Genomic DNA, 22,869 nt, shown 5'->3' on the forward strand with positions numbered 1-22,869 from the left:
GAAAGTCTGAATACATTGGTTTGTCACACTTAATCTCAACATTTAAAATAACTTTTGCTTGCATTAAAAAAATATTGTAAACAATGATTGGAGACATCAACTAAAAGCTATGACACCACTGCCCAAGGTCCTGGGCTGGTACTTGGTACCCTCCAGGGCCCCTGGGCTCCATACATATTGTCTTGTTCACTCAACCACCCAATCATAAACATAGCAATTTTGACTTTTCAAGTATGAACCACTTGTGTTAATAATTTGTAGATAATTTAAAAAAGAAATTGATTTGCTACATGTACAACATATACAAGATAATAACAACATACTACAGAGAGGGTTAACAAAGTGGGTCCTACAGGCCGGGCGACAGCGGGGTACAGACATACATAATATACTTGGCCAATAAACGCCAGGCGCTACCCAGCAGGGTAAAAAGGATACAGGGAGGATAACAACTCAACATATCACACAGGTCTAACAAAATGTACAGCCATGTCACATGTCTGCTGAAGGATCCCACCTCCAACACATGGAAACCTGACAGAAAACACAAGGTGATGTACTATAGGGTACTAGGTCAAATGGTCAACACAATCACATAAATGTCCTCCCTCCCTCATCACAGAAATTTAAATAAAGGACAATTTTCCAGGGGTAACTTAACAACAGCACAACATGCCAAACACTTAACTATATACAATTAAGATCATATTAAAACACATATTTTCACATAAAACTTTTGAACAAATTTAAGTAATTTAATGCCACCCGCTCATACTACTGGTATGGTGTTAAACATGACTTCCCCCATCCCTACGAGTATGGTATAACTAATAGTATGGTTTATACACATCCAATCTAATTAAAGCTAATCTTAAAGGCTAACTGAACATAGCATTCAGATTTAATAAACCTGATTGAAATATTTTCCAGTTTTAGCAACTCCTGGCTTACTCCACTTTTAATTTTGCGTTTCTACTTCAAACATCATTATCACTTGTAAACTTTTTGGACAGTTTTCTACGACTGTTGATGAAATATTTTCCCATAACATAGAAGTGATTGTCTGCACCACCAGGCTACTTTCATATTGGGATGTTAATTTATGTTTGAAGGTCAAAGGTTATACATCAAAGAATTAATGAAGACTAAAATTACAAAACAAAAAAACATTGAAACACTAAACCATCCACAAACAGTTAACAGATACATCTAGAGAGACCAGTTGTCAAGTGATACATCTAAAGGACCAGTGGTTTTATGGGCAATCTGACTCAAGAGTTCAAGGTCAAAACCAGTCTCACCAATGGAAGAAGATCAAAATCAATCTGATCAACAGGGGTCAGAGGTCAGTCAATCTGATGGATTAAAAACCAAGTCAGGCTGACTGACATGGGGTTCAAGATTCAACGGAATAAATCAATGTTAATAAAAGGGAACAGGTAGATATGTTGACAACCTGCTTACAATGGCAATTAACAGATGGGAACAACAGCACAATAAACACATATTGCATATAACAAATATGTATCTAATGATAAAATGCTTCAAACATATTTAAATGAGGTTGTCAGGGTAACTATATATAGTGGTGCACAATGATGAGAAAAGCACAGCCCTCCTCACTGTAACCACGGCAACAAAAACATAACTATCACAACATGTAAACATCTCACCAACACACTATTTCATATACAAAACCTTTTACAATTGTCAGACAATTATTCCCCTTGAAAGGTCAGCTTATTAACTGTTTGTTTTCGTATTAAAAATAACACTATGATGGGAATACTTGACGAGAACAGCAAGTGGTGTACATTGATATAAAAGGCATTTTAAAATATACAACAGAAAGGACTGTTTTTAAAAAAAAAAGTGATTTCACTCTATTCCAAAACATACAGATTGGGTGAAATTTTATTTAGATAACAGGTAAAGGAATAATATCTTAATGCTGTATATCAATGGTAATGGTGTAGAGATCACTGCTTCTCTAGATCTTCTGTCCAGTGGAAGACAGTTTATAGCTAGTTTAGTACACCATGGCTGTGTCCACTATGTATAGCTAGCTAAGTACACCATGGCTGTGTCCACTATGTATAGATAGCTAAGTACACCCATGGCTGTGTCCACTTTGTATAGCTAGTTTAGTACACTCATGGCTGTGACCACTATGTATAGCTAGCTAAGTACACCCATGGCTGTGTCCACTATGTATAGCTAGCTAAGTACACCCATGGCTGTGTCCACTATGTATAGCTAGCTAAGTACACCCATGGCTGTGTCCACTTTGTATAGCTTGCTAAGTATACCATGGCTGGGTCCACTATGTATAGTTAAGTAAGTACACCATGGCTGTGTCCACTATGTATAGATAGCTAAGTACCCCCATGGCTGTGTCCACTATGTATAGCTAGCTAAATACACCATGGCTGTGTCCACTATGTATAGAAAGCTAAGTACACCCATGGCTGGGTCCACTATGTATAGCTAGCTAAGTACACCTATGGCTGGGTCTACTATATGTATAGCTAGCTAAGTACACCCATGGCTGTGTCCACTATGTATAGCTAGCTAAGTACACCCATGGCTGGGTCTACTTAGTATAGTGATCACAGACAACACTGCTCTTTTACAGGAATTTGTTTCTGATTAAACAAACAAGATATAATTAGCAATAGTCCAATAGTCAAGCTACCAGTGACAACAACATGAAGTGACAAACACATGTATACAATCTATAGTAAAATCGTCCTTGATTTAATTTGTCAGCTTTTAAAATCGCAAACAAAATATCCAACCAATTCAAGTTTTTCCTAAATTTATTTTAAGTCACCGAGATGCAGGAAAATTCCAAAAACTGATTAACACAGAGAAAACTTTTAACTAGAAGAAACAAAAGTAACTTTCTTCATTTTTATACTAACTGTAAAGGTCGTGTTTTTTTAATTGAAACAAATCGAGGATTTGTTTCATATGCAATTTCAATAGCTTATTACTTGGGAAGGCTCACCAAGCACAATAAAGGTTAGAATAGTTTAAGTATTTTATTTACAATCTTAAAACTGATATAAAACCAAATTGCAAAGGCATGGATTGTAGATCCAAACAAACAGGTGATTCAAATTCCAGGGAAAGATGAAGATGGTTTAGTATATTTGGAGTAAAATGATGAAAAAATATAGAATCCAGCAGTTTTCATTCCAGAAGACAATGCAGAGGCTCAAATTTGCGTTTACATTTGTCTGAAATTCTGCAAAGCTTCCATTACAGAACTCATAAGTTACAATTTCACCGAGGCATGTCACTTTAAAACCATCGCTTTCTTTAGTTATAACAAATTTAAAAAAAAATGGGAGTCTGTATTGATACCACTACTTACACCAGTAGTAAACATGGTTCATAACCAATTTCTTGTAAAACTATCTCATTTAATAAAATCAACAGATACAAGAATGCATTTCTTACATAAAAAAATAACCTAAATGACAATGCTCCAATCATCTAACTGTATATATATACCTCGTATGTACCCAAATAGTGAACCGCAAACAATGAGATTATAAACTGTGTATAGCACTTGAAGGTGATAATATAGAAAAGACATGCTACACAGTACCACTACCTAAATCGTACCCCATATAATACCACAAATAAACCTCTCACCTGTCTGACACTTACACGCATGTGTCACTGATAAGTGTACACAAAAATTGCACTAGTGTATTTACAGCAGACCAATGAAATACCGGTGTGGGTACATCCATGGCTATATTACATCTGTACAGGTTTATGCTGGAATAGTATATAAATGTACTCTATCACGACCTGTAGCAGTGTTACTCTATCACGACCTGTAGCAGTGTTACTCTATCACGACCTGTAACAGTGTTACTCTATCACGACCTGTAACAGTGTTACTAATGATATTGCCAGCCTGGAGATTGGTGTTGTCAGGTTTGGTGTTATGTCTAGCGAGACTGAAGTACAAGTGTTATGATGATGTTGATGAGCTGATGTGGAAATGGAACTATCTATGCTAAACTTGGGACAACATTTGACTACATAAATCTAAAACGAAAGCAATCGAGTTGTAAACTGTTAAATGCTGAAATGTTACATGGACACAAAATAAAGGTGCTGACAACAGCATGCTTCTAATGTGCCCCGCCCACCTTTGGCAGTGTACACCTGGACGGAAACAAAATGCCAGCAAGTCACGCACAGGTTTGATAATAGGACAACAATGGAAAGCAGAGATCATATCTTACACCAGATTATGTCCTCTTCACACTATAATGGCTGAAGATCTGGTGTTCAGATCATTAACATTTTGAACAGAAATTGAGAAAACGTATTTGTGGAATTGACAACATGCGTAAGGCTTGGTACCTCAATACTGATGGTGGTCTCTATAGCACCTTAATAGAACAAGGGCAGTCTTGTGTCACCATCACAAACTTAAACTTGTTTTCCAACAAGTATCTCAATTACACATATTACAGCTTTCAGGGAGACATGTACACAAATACTCAGATCACAGGGAACAGAACAGTAATAGGAATTCCTTCCCTTCCTTTCTATCAAAACACAAAACAATAGAGATAACACTGGCTACACAAAACAAACCCCGGTCTGTAGCCCTGCCATGGCCCCAGACATACACCCAATCCTTACAGAAATTCTGGCCCATAAATAAATGTATACGTTTTTTTCATTGCGTAAAAATAAGCTTTGGCAAGTACTATATTTCAATAGTATCTATCTATGTATCTTACCAAACAGTCATATCGCTACTTTCACTAACTACTTCATGAAAATCAATATTTTGGCAAAAAAAAAGAAATAATGATATATTTATGTATATATATATAGATATTTTGTAATTATTTAATTTCATAAAATTAACAGACACCACAAAGGCTGTCATTAATTTAAACAATAAAACATTTAAATTTCACATTTCACTGAAACATTGATTATGCTACTATGTAGCTAGGTACTGATTTGTTAGCCACACAGAATCGCATGTTACTACATTTTATTCCAATGCTTTTGATAGTGATGGACAAGTTGGAATGAAGCAACCTATCGATGAATTGAACCACATGTAAAACTTGTGGTTCTATAGAATTACATAGCACAGTATATGGTGTTAATCTACATATAATATATTCTGCTCGCTCAACACCCACACAACGTCATCCATGTCTTCCTCTCACCTTCTAGGCTCACAATATATCAGATCTACATGTGCTCCAACATGTATATAATTAAATAGAGATTTCTAAATGTAACCATCTGCACTGCAGCATTAAATGCCATCACAACATCACTCAAGTGTAATGTATGTAAACCATTTGGGTTTCCAAAGTAATATGGTCTCCTATTTCATACTCTTCCTGAATCCAACTTGTGTGATTCTTTGAATAATACACTGTCCTTCATTCATTTTTGGAAAAGCTGGAGACACAACAAATGCCCAACAGATGGCCATGTACCACAAACAGCCTGGTACCAGCCGGGTTGACAAGCCGAAGAGTCTTGCTCTTCACTGACACTGCCAATGCTGTAAGCCTTTGGTCAGCTGATATTTGTGTTTGGCCATTGGTCAGTTGACTCTGAGCGTGTGTGTTTCCATTGGTGCAGCAGAATCATACAATGTGTCTGTGTCCTGTGTCGGCTCTCCTTGTAGCTGACATTGATTGTTCAGAGTGCCAGCTCCACAATCACAGAAAAACCTATCATGACGAATAAACTCAACCTCATGGCCAGCATGGCAGGATTTTATACAGTTCACACAAATAGCATTGCGCTCTGTTGTATTACACGTCCGACACCTGTAAATAGACAAAAGTAGCATGTTTAACCATGAAAATTGAAAATTTCTAGAGAAGAAATGTTTAACAAGGAACACAAAATGGCTTTCGATTGTTCTAATTGCTGACCACCTTTATTTCACATAACTTCTATGGCAGTATGCTACTGTGTTGACTTGTAATACTAAGTTTCTTATTGATTTTACTCATTTATTGTCCTGATAATTTGTTGATTGCCATATAGTATAGAAAAATTTACCTGTAGAAGTCGTGCATGGGAAAACTTGTATAACTGGAGATCTTGTATAGACACTGGCCTCTAGATACAGCCCTCTGTACCATGTTGTGGTTACCACTGATCACATTATCTATAACAAAACACACAAGGTCAGCAGGCTCAAAATAGGTCAAAAATAGTACATAAATCATAGTAGGTCAAACAACTGATTAGGTTATAAAGATCTCTTACTATTCTATGTCAATAATGTTTCATAAATCAAATCTATATTATGGTTGAGAAGTGATCTTCTTTCGAAGTAATATGCAATTATCCAAACTAATGGAAATGAGCTCTATCCTGTTCAAACCTTGTTTCAATGTATTGTATAGCTACCTTTTTGTTTTGGGTTGACCCCGCTTGCGAGACACAGTCCCCCAAACTTGTTGTTGAAGACTTTGTTACCCTCTAATGTTGCTGTGGCATTGTTGGTGATTTCAACTCCTGCCGCATTGCCGTCAAATATTCTATTCCTTCGTAATACTGGATGACTGTTTGTGCTGATGAGTACGCCTGCCTGAGCATTCCTGAAGATGTCATTTTCCTCAAGAATTCCTAAGACACAGATGTAATATACAGAGTTAACAACTGTTCTATAGAGAGATTATTTCAAATTGACCCGGAACTTTCATTTTGTCTATATTCTTTGAATTTTAAGATTATAACTGCAATCACAATTCTCAGTTATAGTTGTAAATGCAGGCTTGCAATAAACATCAGCAATGTGGTTTTATAAAAGAAATCACTGCATAGCTGAACTTCAAATCTTAGATTTATTCTTTTTAGCAGGGACTCAAATTTGTTTTAAAAACACCACTGAAATGTTACACGGATCCCAAGATTCACCCTGATATTTCATCATCTCATTGTCTGGAGTAGTAATTGTTGAAATGATAGAAAAGTTTATAAGATATAACATCACCTAAAAATGGTTCAGACAGGTAGTGCAACATGAAAATACTGCATTTCCTGAGAAGGAGGTGAGAGAATAATTAAATCGGTCAAAAGGTAGTTGTTAAATAATATACAAGAGGCCCAGGGGGCCTGTATCGCTCACCAGGTTATTTAAGCAATCATGGCACAATATTTACATTTGCTCTGTAATGCCAATTTGTAACCACTTCAGACATCTAGGGTAAGAACTTGGAAGCGTTACTATGGAGACTTTATAATTCATAAAGAAATGAGGCTGTTACTATTACTAGCACATTAGTTGGGTTGGAGATAAAAAGTATGTGATGGCTGTTCATTTGTTGAATTGTCTATATAAACAATACCAAACTTTACCCCCTTTCCAAAGGCAAACGAGGGACCTGGGGCACATGAAAATCACAAAGTATATAAACCACTCGAAGGCCTTTACAACTATCAGAAGTATTTGATATTAGCGTTTCTGGAACTGCAGAAGAAGATTTTTGAAATTCGCCTCCTTTTTCACCCCAAACCCAGCTCCCTAGGGGGTCAGGGTCACAAAAATTATACCAGCAGACCTTCCTCCCCTAACAAGTATTTCTGTCAAAAATGAGCAAATTCCGTTCAGAACATTGGAAGATATGGTCTATTATGTCTATTTCATATATAAACTATACTAAACTTCTCCTCCCCAGGAACAAACGAGAGGGGGGGGGGGCTTTTACAACTATGAGTAGTATTTGGTTTTAGCATTTCTGGAAATGGAGAAGATTTTATTTTTATTTTTTTGGCCCCTTACTAAACCCCCTAGGGGGCCACACCCTTATTTCATAAATCCATTGAGCCCCAGGTCCCAAGGATGCTTCATATCAAATTTAGTTAAAATCCAATCAGTCATTCAGGAGATAAAGGCTTTTACGGGCAGGTTAGCTGATAATTATTATCCTTATGATTATATTTTCATCCCAAACTTTACCTTTGCCTCCGTTGAATATGCAGATACCCCCATCACGGCCGTCGTGGATCTTGTTGTGGCGAAGCACCGGGTTACTGTCTGTTTTAATCCACACACCAGCCATAGCATTGTCAAATATTTCATTACACTCAATCATACCCAGTCCACTATTGTACACTAAAATACCACCATTCTGTCCTCCCCATATCTTGTTTTTGCGAATCAAAGGATTGCTTCCTGTCCTGAAAATGTGAAGAATATCATTTTAGGAGTGCTTACATCTACTAGCCTGCCAAGGCCCAGGGCTTACATTTGTTTCTTCTGTGCATGCAGTGTTCAGTGTACAAGTCCAGTTATAAAACATTTCTATAGTACTCAGCAAGCAAGCAAGCAAGCTTAAGTTTGAGGTACTATTAGCATAGTGTAGTGCCTAACCTTCAAGTAAATAAATCTGAATATGGACAATAAATCATATATCCATTTTAATTCAAATATCAATACACCTTTAAAAAATAATTCTCAACCTGACAATGAATGAGGTGGTTTGTATAATGAGTTTTACACAGAATCAATTTCAATTCAGACCTACCTTATTTGAACTCCAGAATACAAGTGGTTAAAGATATCATTGTCTTCTAAAACACCATGTCCGTTGTCATAGAAATACACTCCCACCTGCAAGAAATATATAGGTAATGAATCAACCAAAGGAAGTCATTACACAATTAATTCAAACATTATCATTTGCACAATTTCTTAGTTATACAAATAGAACTTTATGATTATCCATACCACTTTATATCTATCTATTACACTATGAAAAGTATGTGACAAATTTTTCATCACTGGTTTTCCTTTGGTGTCTACAGGAAAACAATATGGGTATTCAGTATTCACTGAGTATCTGCCATCATTAACAATATGAGGATTCACTGAGTATCTGCTATCATTATCAATATGAGGATTCACTGAGTATCTGCTATCATAAACAATATTGGTATTCACCGAGTGTCTGCTATCATAAACAATATGAGGATTCACGGAGTGTCTGCGAATATAAACAATATTGGTATTCACCGAGTGTCTGCTATCATAAACAATATTGGTATTCACTGAGTGTCTGCTTTATAAATAATATTGGTATTCACTGAGTGTCTGCTATCATAAACAATATGAGGATTCACGGAGTGTCTGCGATTATAAACAATATGGGTATTCGCAGAGCGTCTGCGATTATAAACAATATGGGTATTCACTGAGTGTCTGCGAGTATAAACAATATTGGTATTCACAGAGTGTCTGCTATCATAAACAATATTGGTATTCACTGAGTGTCAGCTTTATAAATAATATTGGTATTCACTGAGTGTCTGCTATCATAAACAATATTGGTATTCACCGAGTGTCTGCTATCATAAACAATATGAGGATTCACGGAGTGTCTGCGATTATAAACAATATGGGTATTCGCAGAGCGTCTGCGATTATAAACAATATGGGTATTCACTGAGTGTCTGCGAGTATAAACAATATTGGTATTCACAGAGTGTCTGCTATCATAAACAATATTGGTATTCACTGAGTGTCTGCTATCATAAACAATATTGGTATTCACTGAGTGTCTGCTATCATAAACAATAGGAGGATTCACGGAGTGTCTGCGAGCATAAACAATATTGGTATTCACCGAGTGTCTGCTATCATAAACAATATTGGTATTCACTGAGTGTCTGCTATCATAAACAATATGAGGATTCACGGAGTGTCTGCGAATATAAACAATATTGGTATTCACCGAGTGTCTGCGATTATAAACAATATTGGTATTCACGGAGTGTCTGCTATCACAAACAATATATAAAGAAACTACTGGTATTCCTTGGATGTCTACTGACTGACAAGTAATAATGCAAGTCTTCTTTGTGGGACTACTGACCTGCTTGCCACTGTGGATGCGGTTTTTCCTCAGTACAGGCGTACTACCTGTGGTGATCCACACCCCGGCCAGCGTGTTGGAGTACACCTCGTTCTCCTCTATAAGACCCTGGCCCTTTTCATGCTGATAGCAAAGATTGCAGTTACACATCAGGTTTTCAGATTTTGTTAACATATCAAACACTTATACCATTACTATTATAGGACAATCTTAGCAACAGTATTCAAGTTATCAGCTTCAAATAACTATTTCAAATAACAATTTTATACAAAATGAAATAATGGGAGACGAGCACTATGATTTTCTTGACATTAAATCGTTTCTTCATCGGATACATATTTTGCATCATATTTTGATTTAAGAACAAATCTGTAAGTGTACCATAAGCACACGTCAACTTACCACATAAATACCCCCGTGTTGGCCATGATGAATCTTGTTGTGGCGGACTATAGGGTTACTGTTTGTCCTGATCTGGATACCAGCTAAGGCATTGCCTGTAGTAGCCAACAACATTAACAAATTAATCAACCTACCTGAAGTGGTTAGCAAGAATCTAACCAAGGGTTGAAATGTAACCGTCATCTCATTTCCATTTCTATATTTAAATAAGTCCTCCAATCAAACACCATTTATTAGCTGGTAAACCAAATACACAAATCCAAAGCAATATTTACCAACATGTTAAAGGAACTTTATTTACTAAACAAAGTTCCGGTCTAGTTAGGTAAAATCTGTTTGCTTCAGCCCCTTATGTAAAGAATTGACTTATTTCAGAATTACTGTAGATAGTTTACTTACCGTAGATATTATTGTGCTCTATTAAACCTCTTCCTTCTCCAAATATGTACACGCCCCCTTGATGACCGTTGTAGATTTCATTTTTTCTACAAACAGTAAACAAACAGTTGTAAACAGGACATTTTTTCATAGGACCCACTCTAATATGTATTTTCTTCTCACAGTGAATAGTCAGGGATTTTGTTATCAGAAAAAAATATTATATTTACAAAATCTGCCCAGAAAAATGAAGATGTTAAAAGGTTCATTGATAAAAAATTCAGAATGATGTTTATAATAGCATAACAAATCTAGATATAAGGTTTTCTTTGTACTGAAACTGACAATGTCTCAATTACTGACAACACAGCTGATATTAGAATGTCTTTGTACCTAATAAGTTTGTCTAGGACACCAGCTCATTACTGATAACACAGACAACAACTCTTTTTTGACAACACAGCTGACATTGAATTGTCAATGTACCAAATATTTTTGCCTAGATAACAACTCATTTTTGACAACGTAGCTGATAGAACTAATATTTTTGTCTAATACAACAACATTTTTTTGACAACCCAGCTGATACCAGCTTCTGTACGTACCTGATGGTAGGATCACTGTTTGAAGTGATCCACACTCCAGCAAAGTTATTTGAGTGGATTTTGTTTTCTATGAACTGGCCACGCCCATTTTCGTGCACATACACTCCACCGGTTTGTCCATGGTGGATTTCACACCGGACCACTGTGGGGTTAGCACCAGCTTTCACCTCAAAACCAGCAATTCTGTTGTTGTGGATATCATTAGCCTCAAAGTAACCCTACAATTATAACAGATATACATTCCTCAGTAAAATATCAGAAAATAAAATACAGGTTAGAAGTAGATAGGAAATCATTCATCCCAGCTCACATTCTCAGGATAAATCTAAGGATAATAATATCACAGGGACATCCCATCTTGTCACTAGTTACTGAGGGAACTTTCCTTTAGCTCAATCAATTAAGTCCTTGATCTGTAGTTCTGGGTCAACCCTTACCCTGAATTACTACAATCAAAAGTCTAATGTTGCTATAATCAATAAAGCTAAGACTTTAACTCTTCCACCACTGTAGATCATAATGGACTCATCCAGATCAATGTATGGTAGGCTTCATTAAAATTACATAGGGGTGAAAGGGTTAATGGTGAGATTTAGGTCAATAAAATTTTCAGCAACAAACATCAAGAGAGAACCTAGGTTGGTTGTACAACCTCACTATCATTCAAAGACAAACTCTAATATGGAAGTGAGCTATATAACACTTACCAGGCCATTGTCGAAGGTGAAAATACCCACATCCCTTCCATGGTGTATATGGTTTCTCCTCATGATGGGATTAGCATGGTTTTTTACCCAAATTCCTGCCAAGGCATTCCCACTGATCTCATTGTCTTCATAGCTCCCCTGAAAATAATGAAAACATTATCAAGTAAGTTCAGGAGTATATTGTTTGGCTACAGATGCTGACAACCTGCTTTATGAAGGTCAGACTTAACTGAAATGTCAACAGTAATGCTAGTTATTAGGAACATAAAAACCTTGAATATTTTAGACAGCATTCTTACCTGCGCATAGTCGGTGACATACAGGCCAACATTCTCACAGTCCTTGATCTTACAGTGTTTGATGACCGGGTCTGCTCCTGATCCTGACACACATACAGCAGCACCAACTGTTGAGGACATGTTATCATTTCTATTTACACATGGTTAAGAACAATGGTACATGCATAAAAAGTTGCCATTTTGTATATGGTTATGAAAAAAGTTTAAATGTTTTCATTTATAGGAGCATAGGGCAACTATCATTATTGTGTCATCAAAACAGAAACAATATCACACAGAGTTATATTGTTCACAACATGACAAAATAGTGCACAGGCTCTTTCACAGTATAACAAGGGAGCTATATGATAAAACACCATTAATCCCATTTACACAAACAGTATACGTGAACTAATAAAATACAAATTCTGATTCATACACTAAAACGAAAGGGATATCAATACAAGTTTTTTCTATATAAATTACCAAAGTGTTGGACGCAGATAATAAAACATACCCCCAGAAACATCCAAAGTGAAGTTGCTATATTTAAATGCTGAAGGTTCTTTTGAAATATCAAGTATGTAAAAAACCCATATTAACATTATAACTTGAAATGAGGGATCATTACCAACAGAAGAACTTCTGATACGGAGGTGGTCTACAACAGGTGAGCAATTCTCAGTCACCTCCAGGGCGTAGTGTTTATGGTGGGGTACTGTAGATGTGATGTCAGGTGAGAACTAAAATGTACAAGTTACATACTTAATAGATCATACAAGTAACATAATTAATAGATCATACAAGTCACATTCTAAATAGAACATACCAGTCACATACTTAATAGATCATACAAGTCACATACTTAAAAGATCATACAAGTCACATACTAAATAGATCATACCAGTCACATACTAAAAGATCATACCAGTCACATACTAAAAGATCATACAAGACACATAATTAATAGATCATACAAGTCACATAGTAAATAGATAATACAAGACACATACTTAATAGATCATACAAGTCACATAGTAAATAGATAATACAAGACACATACTAAATAGATCATACAAGTCACATAGTAAATAGAACATACCAGTCACATAGTAAATAGATCATACAAGACACATACTAAATAGATCATACAAGTCACATACTAAATAGATAATACAAGTCACATACTAAATACATCATACAAGTCACATACTTAATAGATCATACAAGACACATAGTAAATAGAACATACCAGTCACATACTTAATAGATCATACAAGTCACATACTAAATAGATCATACAAGTCATATACTAAATAGATCATACAAGTCACATTCTAAATAGATCATACAAGTCACATGATACTCATTGTATACACATAGGCATTGTTCTGCAAGTCAATGTCTGGAAATTATGATGCAGATCTGATAATATTCTTGTCCGAAATAATGACTACTTTAAAAGCAGAGTATTGTATTAAATTAAATTTTTATTTTCTATCAAAGAAGATTGCAATTATTCGTTACTTATTTACTTTCATTGTATATATTATGAAAAAGCTCCTTACACGCAGCGTAACATATCCCAGATAAGCTTCCTTGGCTCCTTCTACAAACATCACGGTGGATTCACTTTCTCTCTCTATCACCACATGGTCTATCACATTTCCAGGTGCTACGAAATAACAAAAGTTTGCAAACTAACAAGGTAACTAATGCGTAATATAAAGAACAATGGTATATTATAATTATAGTTTTAACCGTAAATATAACAATGAGTATACAAGTTGTTATGATTTAGTGTATAGAGGTAATTAGTATACCTGCTCCTATAATGGAGACATTCGTGTCCACAAATAGGTACTCCCCCTGGTATAGACCAGAGTGGACCAGAATCAACGGACTCTCAATCTCCTCAGCATCAACAAAACTGTAGGCCTGCTCAATTGTCTCAAAGCACTGCAAAGTAAACAAAATGAAACAGTGAAAGAAAGGTGATATATAGTGGGAAATACACAAAAAACCACTCTACCATTGAAATCTTAAGATCTAGACAAGGAAATGATCCTGAAGATTTCAGTTTGTTTTCATTTTATCCATTATTTAAAAATAGTTTCTTAAAATAACTTTCATTTGAGAAAAATTGTGTGCATTAAATTGAATGTCAGAAATTATTTTTCTTAAAATATTTATCAATTCAAGAAATTTATACAGTAAATTTACCAATATGTCTACACGAAAAGAATGAATTTTTCTTTAGGAAAATTTGATAAAAATGAGTCAAGACAGTATTGCAAAAAATGTATTTTTCACTGCAATATCAAAACCTGTTTGAAATGACTTTAACATTTCCATTTGATATTTGTTATCTTAATTCTTTTATAAGAAGTGTAATAAATATCCATTTCTGGATACAATATCTGATTCTTAAGAAATATTCAAAAACATGCATGCTTAATGCAGCCATTTCTTTTGCCATACTGGCTTTTTTCTTGGTGGCCTTTTCCCTTTAGAGGAAACTAGAACTTACTGTCATGTCCCTGCCCCGAAGTCTCCTTCCACGTGAGTGGTCCATGTACATTTCTTGAAAACCAGGTCTAACATGGATTCCTTTATACTGTTACAAAGAAACATAAAGAGGTCAAATGAATAAATTTATAATACTTTAAATTTCCATGGAAACTTAACAATTACTCTATATGACAATTCTTTCTTCTCAAATGGATAATGCAATTTTTGTATCAGAAGTCAATAAATGATTTCATGATAATTGACCAACAAAAAGGTTTTTATGTAAGTCATGATTTTAAATCCCACATGTACAGGTCAAGCATATGGATTAAATTTTCAAACAAATCTCGTTTATATTATCTTTTAGTTCAGACATACAAAATATGGTTAAAAATTTGTCCTTTACCAGATGTTTAAAGCTTTCTTTCCATGGATTTTCATATTCATTCTCGTGTGGTTGTACAAATCGAAAAACCCTTGGTTCTGGATGCATGAGTGGGAAATCATACTCAAATATATCCTGATAAATATCTTTCCTGGAAAAATGGAAACAGATTACACGGGTCAATATAAGCTTATAACACGTTTTATTAAAATTAAATGTATAATATTGAACAAAACAAATTCTGATTGAACTGGAAAAGTCAATGTAAAAATTAACGAAAAATTTAGAAACAACTGAAATTCTATATTAAGCATAGAAATGTTATTTTTTCGATCACATGAATCATTAAAAGAACAATAAAACTCTTTCTAAAGTTGCAAAAATAATTTGAACTCACCAAAGTTCTGTGTCATTTGCAATGATACGAAAACGTTTGCAAACACATGCAATTCTACAAAGGTCAAATTCCAACAGGTAACTAAAGATCTTCAGCAGTACTTCATCTGGTAAGTCCTGTTGAAGATAGTGTGCTCCAACCAGGCATCCTATTAAAAAAATAAAGTATATTGTACATTTATATGAATGTCCTGAGGAAAATATTAATACACTTCTCATAGATTTTAGATGAAAAGTTTTGCGTAAGTACAATTAAACAAAACAATAACATGGTTTATGTATTAAATGATCAGGCACCGGTTTTATCAGTTTATCAGTACGATTAGGGGATAAACCTAGTGTTGAAAGATTTTTAGCAGTATATTATGATTATACTGCAACAAAGAGTTTTACTGGTGACAAAATTTGAAACAGAATAATCAGGATTTAAATCTCAAATCAGCTGAGTAATCTCCATTCTAGTTTAATTGAGCTAAACCCATTAACAATCAATACTGTAATGTATTGTGGGCCTTAAATGCCGACCGGCATGAAGAGGATAGGTGAGGTGAGGTGACTGCAATGTATTGTCGCCATGATCAGTCAGGGTCAATAATCATGATGTTATTAAGAATGACATCTCGTCTTTAACAAATGATAAATTTTGAAGTTTATTTTAGGTGCTATTTCAAATTGGAATACTTACAAAATCTGTTCAGATATTTAAATCATAATATGTTTTGAAACAGATTCTGGGTCCAAAAAAGTTAACATCATCAAATTTGAAATTGTAAATGGAGTTGATTATCAAATTCAACTAATTGCTTGACATTGTTTTTAAAGTCTAATTGTTGCCAGAACCTGCACACAAGGATGATAAATTCTTGCAGTTTAAATTGCGTTTTTTCAATTAATATACCTTTCAGGTATGGAGCAACAGAGCGAGTGGATGATTTGCGCCTCCTCTTAGCTGGTGTGCAGGACTCGGAGAGACTGTGACTTCGCCCTCCAGTGTATGGACTAGTACTGCCCTCTGGTTGGCGTTTTCTTAGGTTGTATCGCATATGACATGGCTTACTGCTTGAGTCATCTTCATTGTCTGTGTTCTGTATGTTGGCATTTTCTGAAACATTAAAGTGCAAAATGTTAAATTACCATTTTAATCTATCAAAACATTGAAAAGGGTGTTTTAAACGCAGTCTCTGCTCCATGTAATGCAGTCTGCTACAGAGATTACAACTAGGCAACAGCACAGAAGACCTCTAGATTATACATGCATTATCAATTTTCATGCCCCTGAGGAAAACACTTTTTAAAACCTAGCTTCAGGTATACACTAGTGCTTGTCATGCATATACAGCTTTTGTTACAAGGGTTTGTTAAAAGTTCCAGTTTGTAAGAAAATGTAACAAATTAGAATCAATTTGAACAAACAACAGGTATACATCATAGCAAACCAAATTACCTGTTTCAACCCTGGTTTGGACCGGTATGACTTTTCATAATCTACTCGTTTGTAATATATAATTGGTCTGTATCAAATGTCTGTTGACCTTTAATGACTAGGCAATATTGACTCCTATAAGATGTACTGCTTTTGGAATAAAATGAATTGAACCCTATCTAGGTCTACGTAGTGTAAATGGACTGGGTCAATTGTCAGCGTTCAGGTAGCTCAATCGTTAAAAGCATTTGTCCAGAGTTTCGAGCGTCCTGGGTTCGAACCCTAGTCTGGCTGTGCATTTTTTCTCTCTCCTGTTACAGTGCTGCCTTTGACCAACCCTTTTTTCAAGCATTGGGTGTACGCTGGGCAATGGGATACTGGAACCTGGTTTGTAAATAGTTGTCTTCGAGGGCAATTACTTAAAAAAGAAGGGAGGAATGTAGCGGATCTGGACTGGGTCGATCTTTTGTGACCAGGTAGCTCAATTGGTAGAGCGCCCATCTAAAGTTAGGAGAGTCCCGGGTTAAAATCCTGGTTTGGCTGTGTAGTTTTCCTCCCCTGTTCCATATATATACATGACTGTCTTGCAAAACTGAGTTAGTCATTTTAGAAATTTAAGTAAAAATGTCTTAGTAAACTGGGATGAAATTAACTTTAAATTCATAACGTTCTTTTTAAAATTCATTTGCAGAAAATGGAATCTTTTTAAACACAGACTGACAATTGTAAGACCCAATGAGGTTTACTTGCATATATATATTGATAAAAAAACACATGGAATATATCAACATCCACTGGTGATTCTATGTATATAGCTTCAAAAGTTACTATTTGCTATGAAAAATAATCATAATTTGTCTGAATTTTTATTTAAAAAAATGTTTGATCTTGTTCCCAATATTGAATATGTTTAAATCTGCTTATAGTTTTACATTTAATAGGACTTCATTCATATAAAATAATTAAATAAAGTGGTCATTAAATATGTTGTGCAATGGTGAGAGTACTATTTGCAATGAATGACTAGTGCAAACCACTTTTTTTTTTTTATTAAATATTTACTAGTTTTATGTGAAAAGGAATTAGGTGGATCTTTAAATTGGTTGGAACAATAATATTGATCTACGGAAAATAACTTATAAATATGCAATGTATTTAACCCTATCGGAATATTATAGGAAATAGGTTATACATAAGTAATTGTATCCTGCCTGAAAAAACAAACGAACAGAATACATTTTAAGAGCGATATGGCTAGTGTTATAATGGAGAATGGTGATAATTTCGTTGCCATCGATTTGATTGAATCTCGACGTGTTTATCTCGACTTCTGAATCAATATTTGGTCGATTACTGAAGTTATTTGAGGCAAACTATGCATATTTTAAACTATTGGATCGTCGATAACAAACTTTAGTTCATGGTTTCTTCTAAGCGGCGTCTGGCATTTATCTCTTTGTGTATGCCATGTTTAATATATTTATAGGTTTGCAGATAACGTTACACTTGCTGTTATACACAATGACCTCAACAAAACTTACCCTCATTCTGGCGTCTTGTAGACGCTTGTTTCACAACTGGTCGTTTCCGAAGCCTTCTTGTGCTGTATCTTGTTGTTCTGGCAGTGTGACTCGACATATTGGACCAAAGTTGTGGCCAATAGTTCGTAAATAATCCACAGACGAACGGAGTAACTTCATCTATGTAGCCATATTGAAATTTATTCCCATCCGACTGGCTGTTAATTACCTAAGTCACATGACTACAATCAGCCAATGAAAAATCACTTCCGGGGATACCCAAGGAATTTCCTTGCATCTTTGCAAGGACCTGTCAGGAAAATTGACCACAACAGCTTCAGGGTGTAATGCCTTAAGAAATATTTTCGTGGAGATGAACAATGAAAGCCATCGTTGGTGATGAGTGGCCGGACTGGATTTGACCTCGGTCAATATGGCTACAGAACAATGCCGAAGGACTTAAATAAAGAAGAAAAACGACTTCTGTCGTCTGTAAATATAAACGTGTTTATGTGTTATATTGAAGGGAGCAGTTAGATTTACCTATCCTACTTGCTGTACATATATATTTTGTAGCATTATTACCATGATTGGTGTTGTTTATAAAACAGTTCGTAATGTATATTATATTCAATATGTTATATTTAATGCCAAATACTTACAGAAATTGTTTTACTGGTATACATTATAAAGTTGAATATTAGTTAAATTGTATGCCCCCTGGCATGGTCATAAAGACCACCTTTAACTCATATTATGATTGTATTTTTAACAAGTTATCTATTTACCATCAGCTCTACCTCTCTTCTTATTTCAAATTCGAATGTAATCTTTTCTGGTGCGGATGTCGTTCTACCTGACATGGGAATTCATATAATTGGTTCATTATTGAAATCAAAGTGTCAATGTGAATTATGCGTTGAAAGTCATTTATTCTTAAGCTCTTTGCTATATGATTAACAAAACTGCATAGAAAGTTGCTTGAAATCCATTTATCGTAAAAGAACAAAATCTTATGTATATAGTTTACAACTTATAATGCATTGATGTAACAGTAATGTTTTAATTTTATTTCGTAATTCAGTCCTATAGATTTATAAATTGATCATCAATTAGTTTACTACCTCTGTTAATAAACCGATTATCAATTATGATTTTTACCTGAATACCCATCACTAAGTTTAAAAGCATGAAAAAAGTTTCCAGCAAACAGTATTATGTATAAAAGATATGTTTATAAGAAAATTCAGGACTTGAAATTGTGTTCTGTTTGTAGAAAAATGAAGAAGTATTTGATTTTTTGTTTTGAATTAATATTTTTTGTTTTCTGGCAGGAAAAACACTGGTTTTGTTATTGGTTTGTTAGCACTGGACTGGGGCAGATGCAGGATTTTCGTAAGGGGAGGGCACTACAAGGATTTAAGTAAAATGACTTGATATCTGATATGGCTGATTATTGGCATTATAATCGGAGCACCATTGATTTTGTGGAAACTCATAGGATTGAATTGTGTATAGATGATTGAATAGGAATGGATATTCCTGTATAATCCTACTGATCTTTTGTTGTATTATTTTTCAGGTTTTCCATCAGGTAGATGTTGGTGGCAAAGGGTTTTTAAGCAGAGAAGACCTGAAGATAGCTGTAGCAGAAGTATTTGGATACAAACCCTCCAAGGTAATAACTTTGTTATGGAAGTATTTATTCTTCAAATTTAATCAAATGATTGACGGATCTTATTTTAATTGTATACCCCTACCACTGGCTGGTAAAAGGAAAATGATTAAGGTCAAAGATCAAGTTTATATGGTCACTTGGTTAATTTATTTTAAAAACAGATAGTTTATCTTACACCATTAAATAGAGTATTACCAAAGTTAGAACAGCTTTTCACCAAATTATAGTTAGGGAGCCACATTTCACCTTTGGATATCAAAGATAAAAATAATTTCTAGTTAATTAAAGTTATTGAAAGAATATTGAACTTTTTATAAAACAAGTATTCACAGAGGTAAAATGAACTATTATTTTCTGCTGAGTGTAGCACAAGGGTTATTCTTTAAACATCATTTTCTATTTATTTACATTATTAGAAAAAATATTGTTTACTGGTAAATATGAAAATTTAGGATCAAATCAACTATGAAGTGGAACTACATGCAGTATGAATACAGAATACACTACTTCTATAGCAAAATATCTTACACCATGAAAAGCATAGGAAAACATATACATTGTTGTGTGAACAGTAAAAAATGCTCTGGTACTCTGGTCACCTTACACTAATATGTTTACATTACTAGAACTTTCAGTGTTACACTGTATGATATTTATTTATTATAGTTAATATAACAATTGAGAGTTTATTTATATTACTACAATATTCCATTATAACACTGTAATATGTTTACATAAATAAAACTATTAGAAAAGTTAGGATCTTTTATGTATAAAGCATGTATGCTGATCTGAGCACATGTATGAAATAATTTGATCAGAGCTCTTAAACAATACTGTTTTATTTTCTAGCTTGAAGCAGACCATTTGATGGAAAGCTATGGAGATAGCACAGGTGAGTCTATGGATACTATTAAAATTAAAAGAAGTGATATTTCTATATATGGAATCCCAGTAATTAAATATGAATATCATTGCTATCCAGCTATTAAATAACATGACATTTTGTTTGTGGAAAGTTTAAGTAGAGGTACTGAAGAATAGGTATAAAATCTAAACTCAGCTAAATAAATATAACAGGTATTTGTTTCAAAACATGGAGATACAAACATACTCATAGATTTTTGTGGTTTTAATAGTAATGGACTGTTTTAGGGTTGAATCTTCCTATGTTCATGGTTGCCATGACAGAAAAGATGTCGAAGGCTGACCAAGATGGAGAGATCAGACATACCTTCATGGCATTTGATTCACAATGTAAGTTCTCTGTGTGGTGTAGGGGAGATAACCTTCTCTCCGTACTGATACTGAGCTTTTAAAGAAAGATTTTTTTTATTCTGTTTCGAAGTTTATATAGATAGAGTATGTATATATCATATTGAATAAATCAAACATGTCTTGAATAGTTAGATCAAAGGTGAAAGATAAATGCAATTAATTAAGTCAAAATAAAAATGTCCTCTTCTTACCTGATTTACAAACGGCTAGGGAGTATGCAAAATTTGTAAAATGAAATCTTCAAACGCATAGGTTGTATAGGCTTTTAAAAATATCTTTTCAATCTGCTCCTCTGTATATCTATATAAGTAAACAATTATACTAAAGATTTAAATTATGTTTTTACATTTGGAGGGGGGCTAACATAATTTTGAGTGCTGGCTGGAGTTGACAAATATTGATGCTTTTAGGTTGTTAAATTGATTTGCCAGTAGGTACCCAGAAGCAAGAGACTTTTTCGGATCTATTTTTCCAGCAGACGTAATATCAATACAAGTTTTTAAAATGAGATACTCATCAAATTCATTCTTTTGAAATTTTGTTTGGCCTCAGCAAAATTTAAACATTAGCTAAATCTGTTGTTAGTGGAATTGTACACAACTGATTTGTGTGATTTTAGTTTCTGTGTAGTGATTCCAAACACACTGTGATTTTAGTTTCTGTGTAGTGATTCCAATCACACTGTGATTTGGTAACTAATTATTGCTGTCCCACATGTTTTTAGGTCACCTGAGCTTTAGCCCAAGTGACCTATTGCTATCCGTCCCCGTCCGTCGTGTGTCGTCTGTCGTCCGTTAACATTTTACTTTTTCAACTTAAGCTGAAATACTGTCAAAGGGATTTCATTTATATTTCCCGGGAATGTTACTGACATCTCCCTGACCAAGTGTTGTTATTTTTCGGGTCCATCAGAAATTCAATATGGCCACCAATGCCGCCATTTTGAAAAAACTATTTCAAATTTAAAGTCAAGTTCTAAGGGGCCGATTTTTTATTGTTACAGTTGTACCTTCCTTCAGTGACAGTCTATCTGTCTCTGTTGTCTGTCAATGTATTAAAATTTGTTTGGAAAATATTTCATGATGATTTTTGTGATTCTCTGAAAATTGAGACTTCCAAATTATTGTTTCATATAATGTTCAAATATTTGTTTCATGTCAAGCAACATTTTTTATCAAGCAAAACTTACATGTTTACACCATGCATAGATAGGACCAAAACTAAGATATATTCAGATATGGAAAGGCTTAAATAAAGTTACTACAAATGTACTAAGTAATAACTACAAATGTACTAAGTAATTACTACAAATGTACTAGTAATTACTACAAATGTACTAAGTAATTTCTACAAATGTACTAAGTAATTACTACAAATGTACTAAGTAATTACTACAAATGTATTAAGTAATT

At 34.4% G+C, this 22,869-nt stretch overlaps 2 protein-coding genes across 2 annotated transcripts in view; one reads left to right on the plus strand and one right to left on the minus strand.

Moving 5' to 3' along the window:
* Positions 1-4,891: 4,891 nt before the first annotated feature.
* On the minus strand, positions 4,892-18,730 carry LOC110445265 (F-box only protein 11-like). Its single transcript, XM_021489787.1, has 19 exons — positions 18,523-18,730; positions 16,457-16,660; positions 15,560-15,707; positions 15,184-15,313; positions 14,797-14,883; positions 14,090-14,225; positions 13,835-13,941; positions 12,898-13,009; positions 12,288-12,394; positions 11,989-12,126; positions 11,282-11,499; positions 10,698-10,783; positions 10,299-10,393; positions 9,897-10,019; positions 8,550-8,635; positions 7,982-8,202; positions 6,430-6,648; positions 6,076-6,184; positions 4,892-5,837 (listed from the first exon to the last, which is right to left on the minus strand). Exons 1-19 carry the CDS (start codon positions 18,617-18,619, stop codon positions 5,609-5,611), a joined length of 2,652 nt encoding a protein of 883 aa, XP_021345462.1. The 5' UTR covers positions 18,620-18,730; the 3' UTR covers positions 4,892-5,608.
* Positions 18,731-18,772: 42 nt separating this feature from the next.
* Positions 18,773-22,869, plus strand: part of LOC110445266 (EF-hand calcium-binding domain-containing protein 11-like) — an 11,686-nt gene continuing 7,589 nt past the window's right edge. Inside the window, exons 1-4 of the mRNA XM_021489788.1 lie at positions 18,773-18,993; positions 20,084-20,179; positions 21,032-21,074; positions 21,335-21,436. Of these exons, the coding sequence (XP_021345463.1) occupies positions 18,901-18,993; positions 20,084-20,179; positions 21,032-21,074; positions 21,335-21,436 (334 nt within the window). The 5' untranslated portion in view covers positions 18,773-18,900. The remainder of the gene's footprint in view (positions 18,994-20,083; positions 20,180-21,031; positions 21,075-21,334; positions 21,437-22,869) is intronic.

Source organism: Mizuhopecten yessoensis, unplaced genomic scaffold (assembly GCF_002113885.1).
Source record: "Mizuhopecten yessoensis strain PY_sf001 unplaced genomic scaffold, ASM211388v2 scaffold2137, whole genome shotgun sequence".
NCBI classification, from domain to species: domain Eukaryota; kingdom Metazoa; phylum Mollusca; class Bivalvia; order Pectinida; family Pectinidae; genus Mizuhopecten; species Mizuhopecten yessoensis.

Bases quoted from the DNA above. Each gene is read 5' to 3' on its own strand.
- LOC110445265 (XM_021489787.1), bottom strand. From the start codon at position 18,619: ATGTCGAGTCACACTGCCAGAACAACAAGATACAGCACAAGAAGGCTT. The intron at 15,708-16,456 runs GTATATTAATTG...TTTTTTTAATAG, and splicing joins TGTTGCTCCATACCTGAAAG to GATGCCTGGTTGGAGCACAC. The intron at 10,784-11,281 runs GTACGTACAGAA...TACTGTTTGTAG, and splicing joins AACAGTGATCCTACCATCAG to AAAAAATGAAATCTACAACG.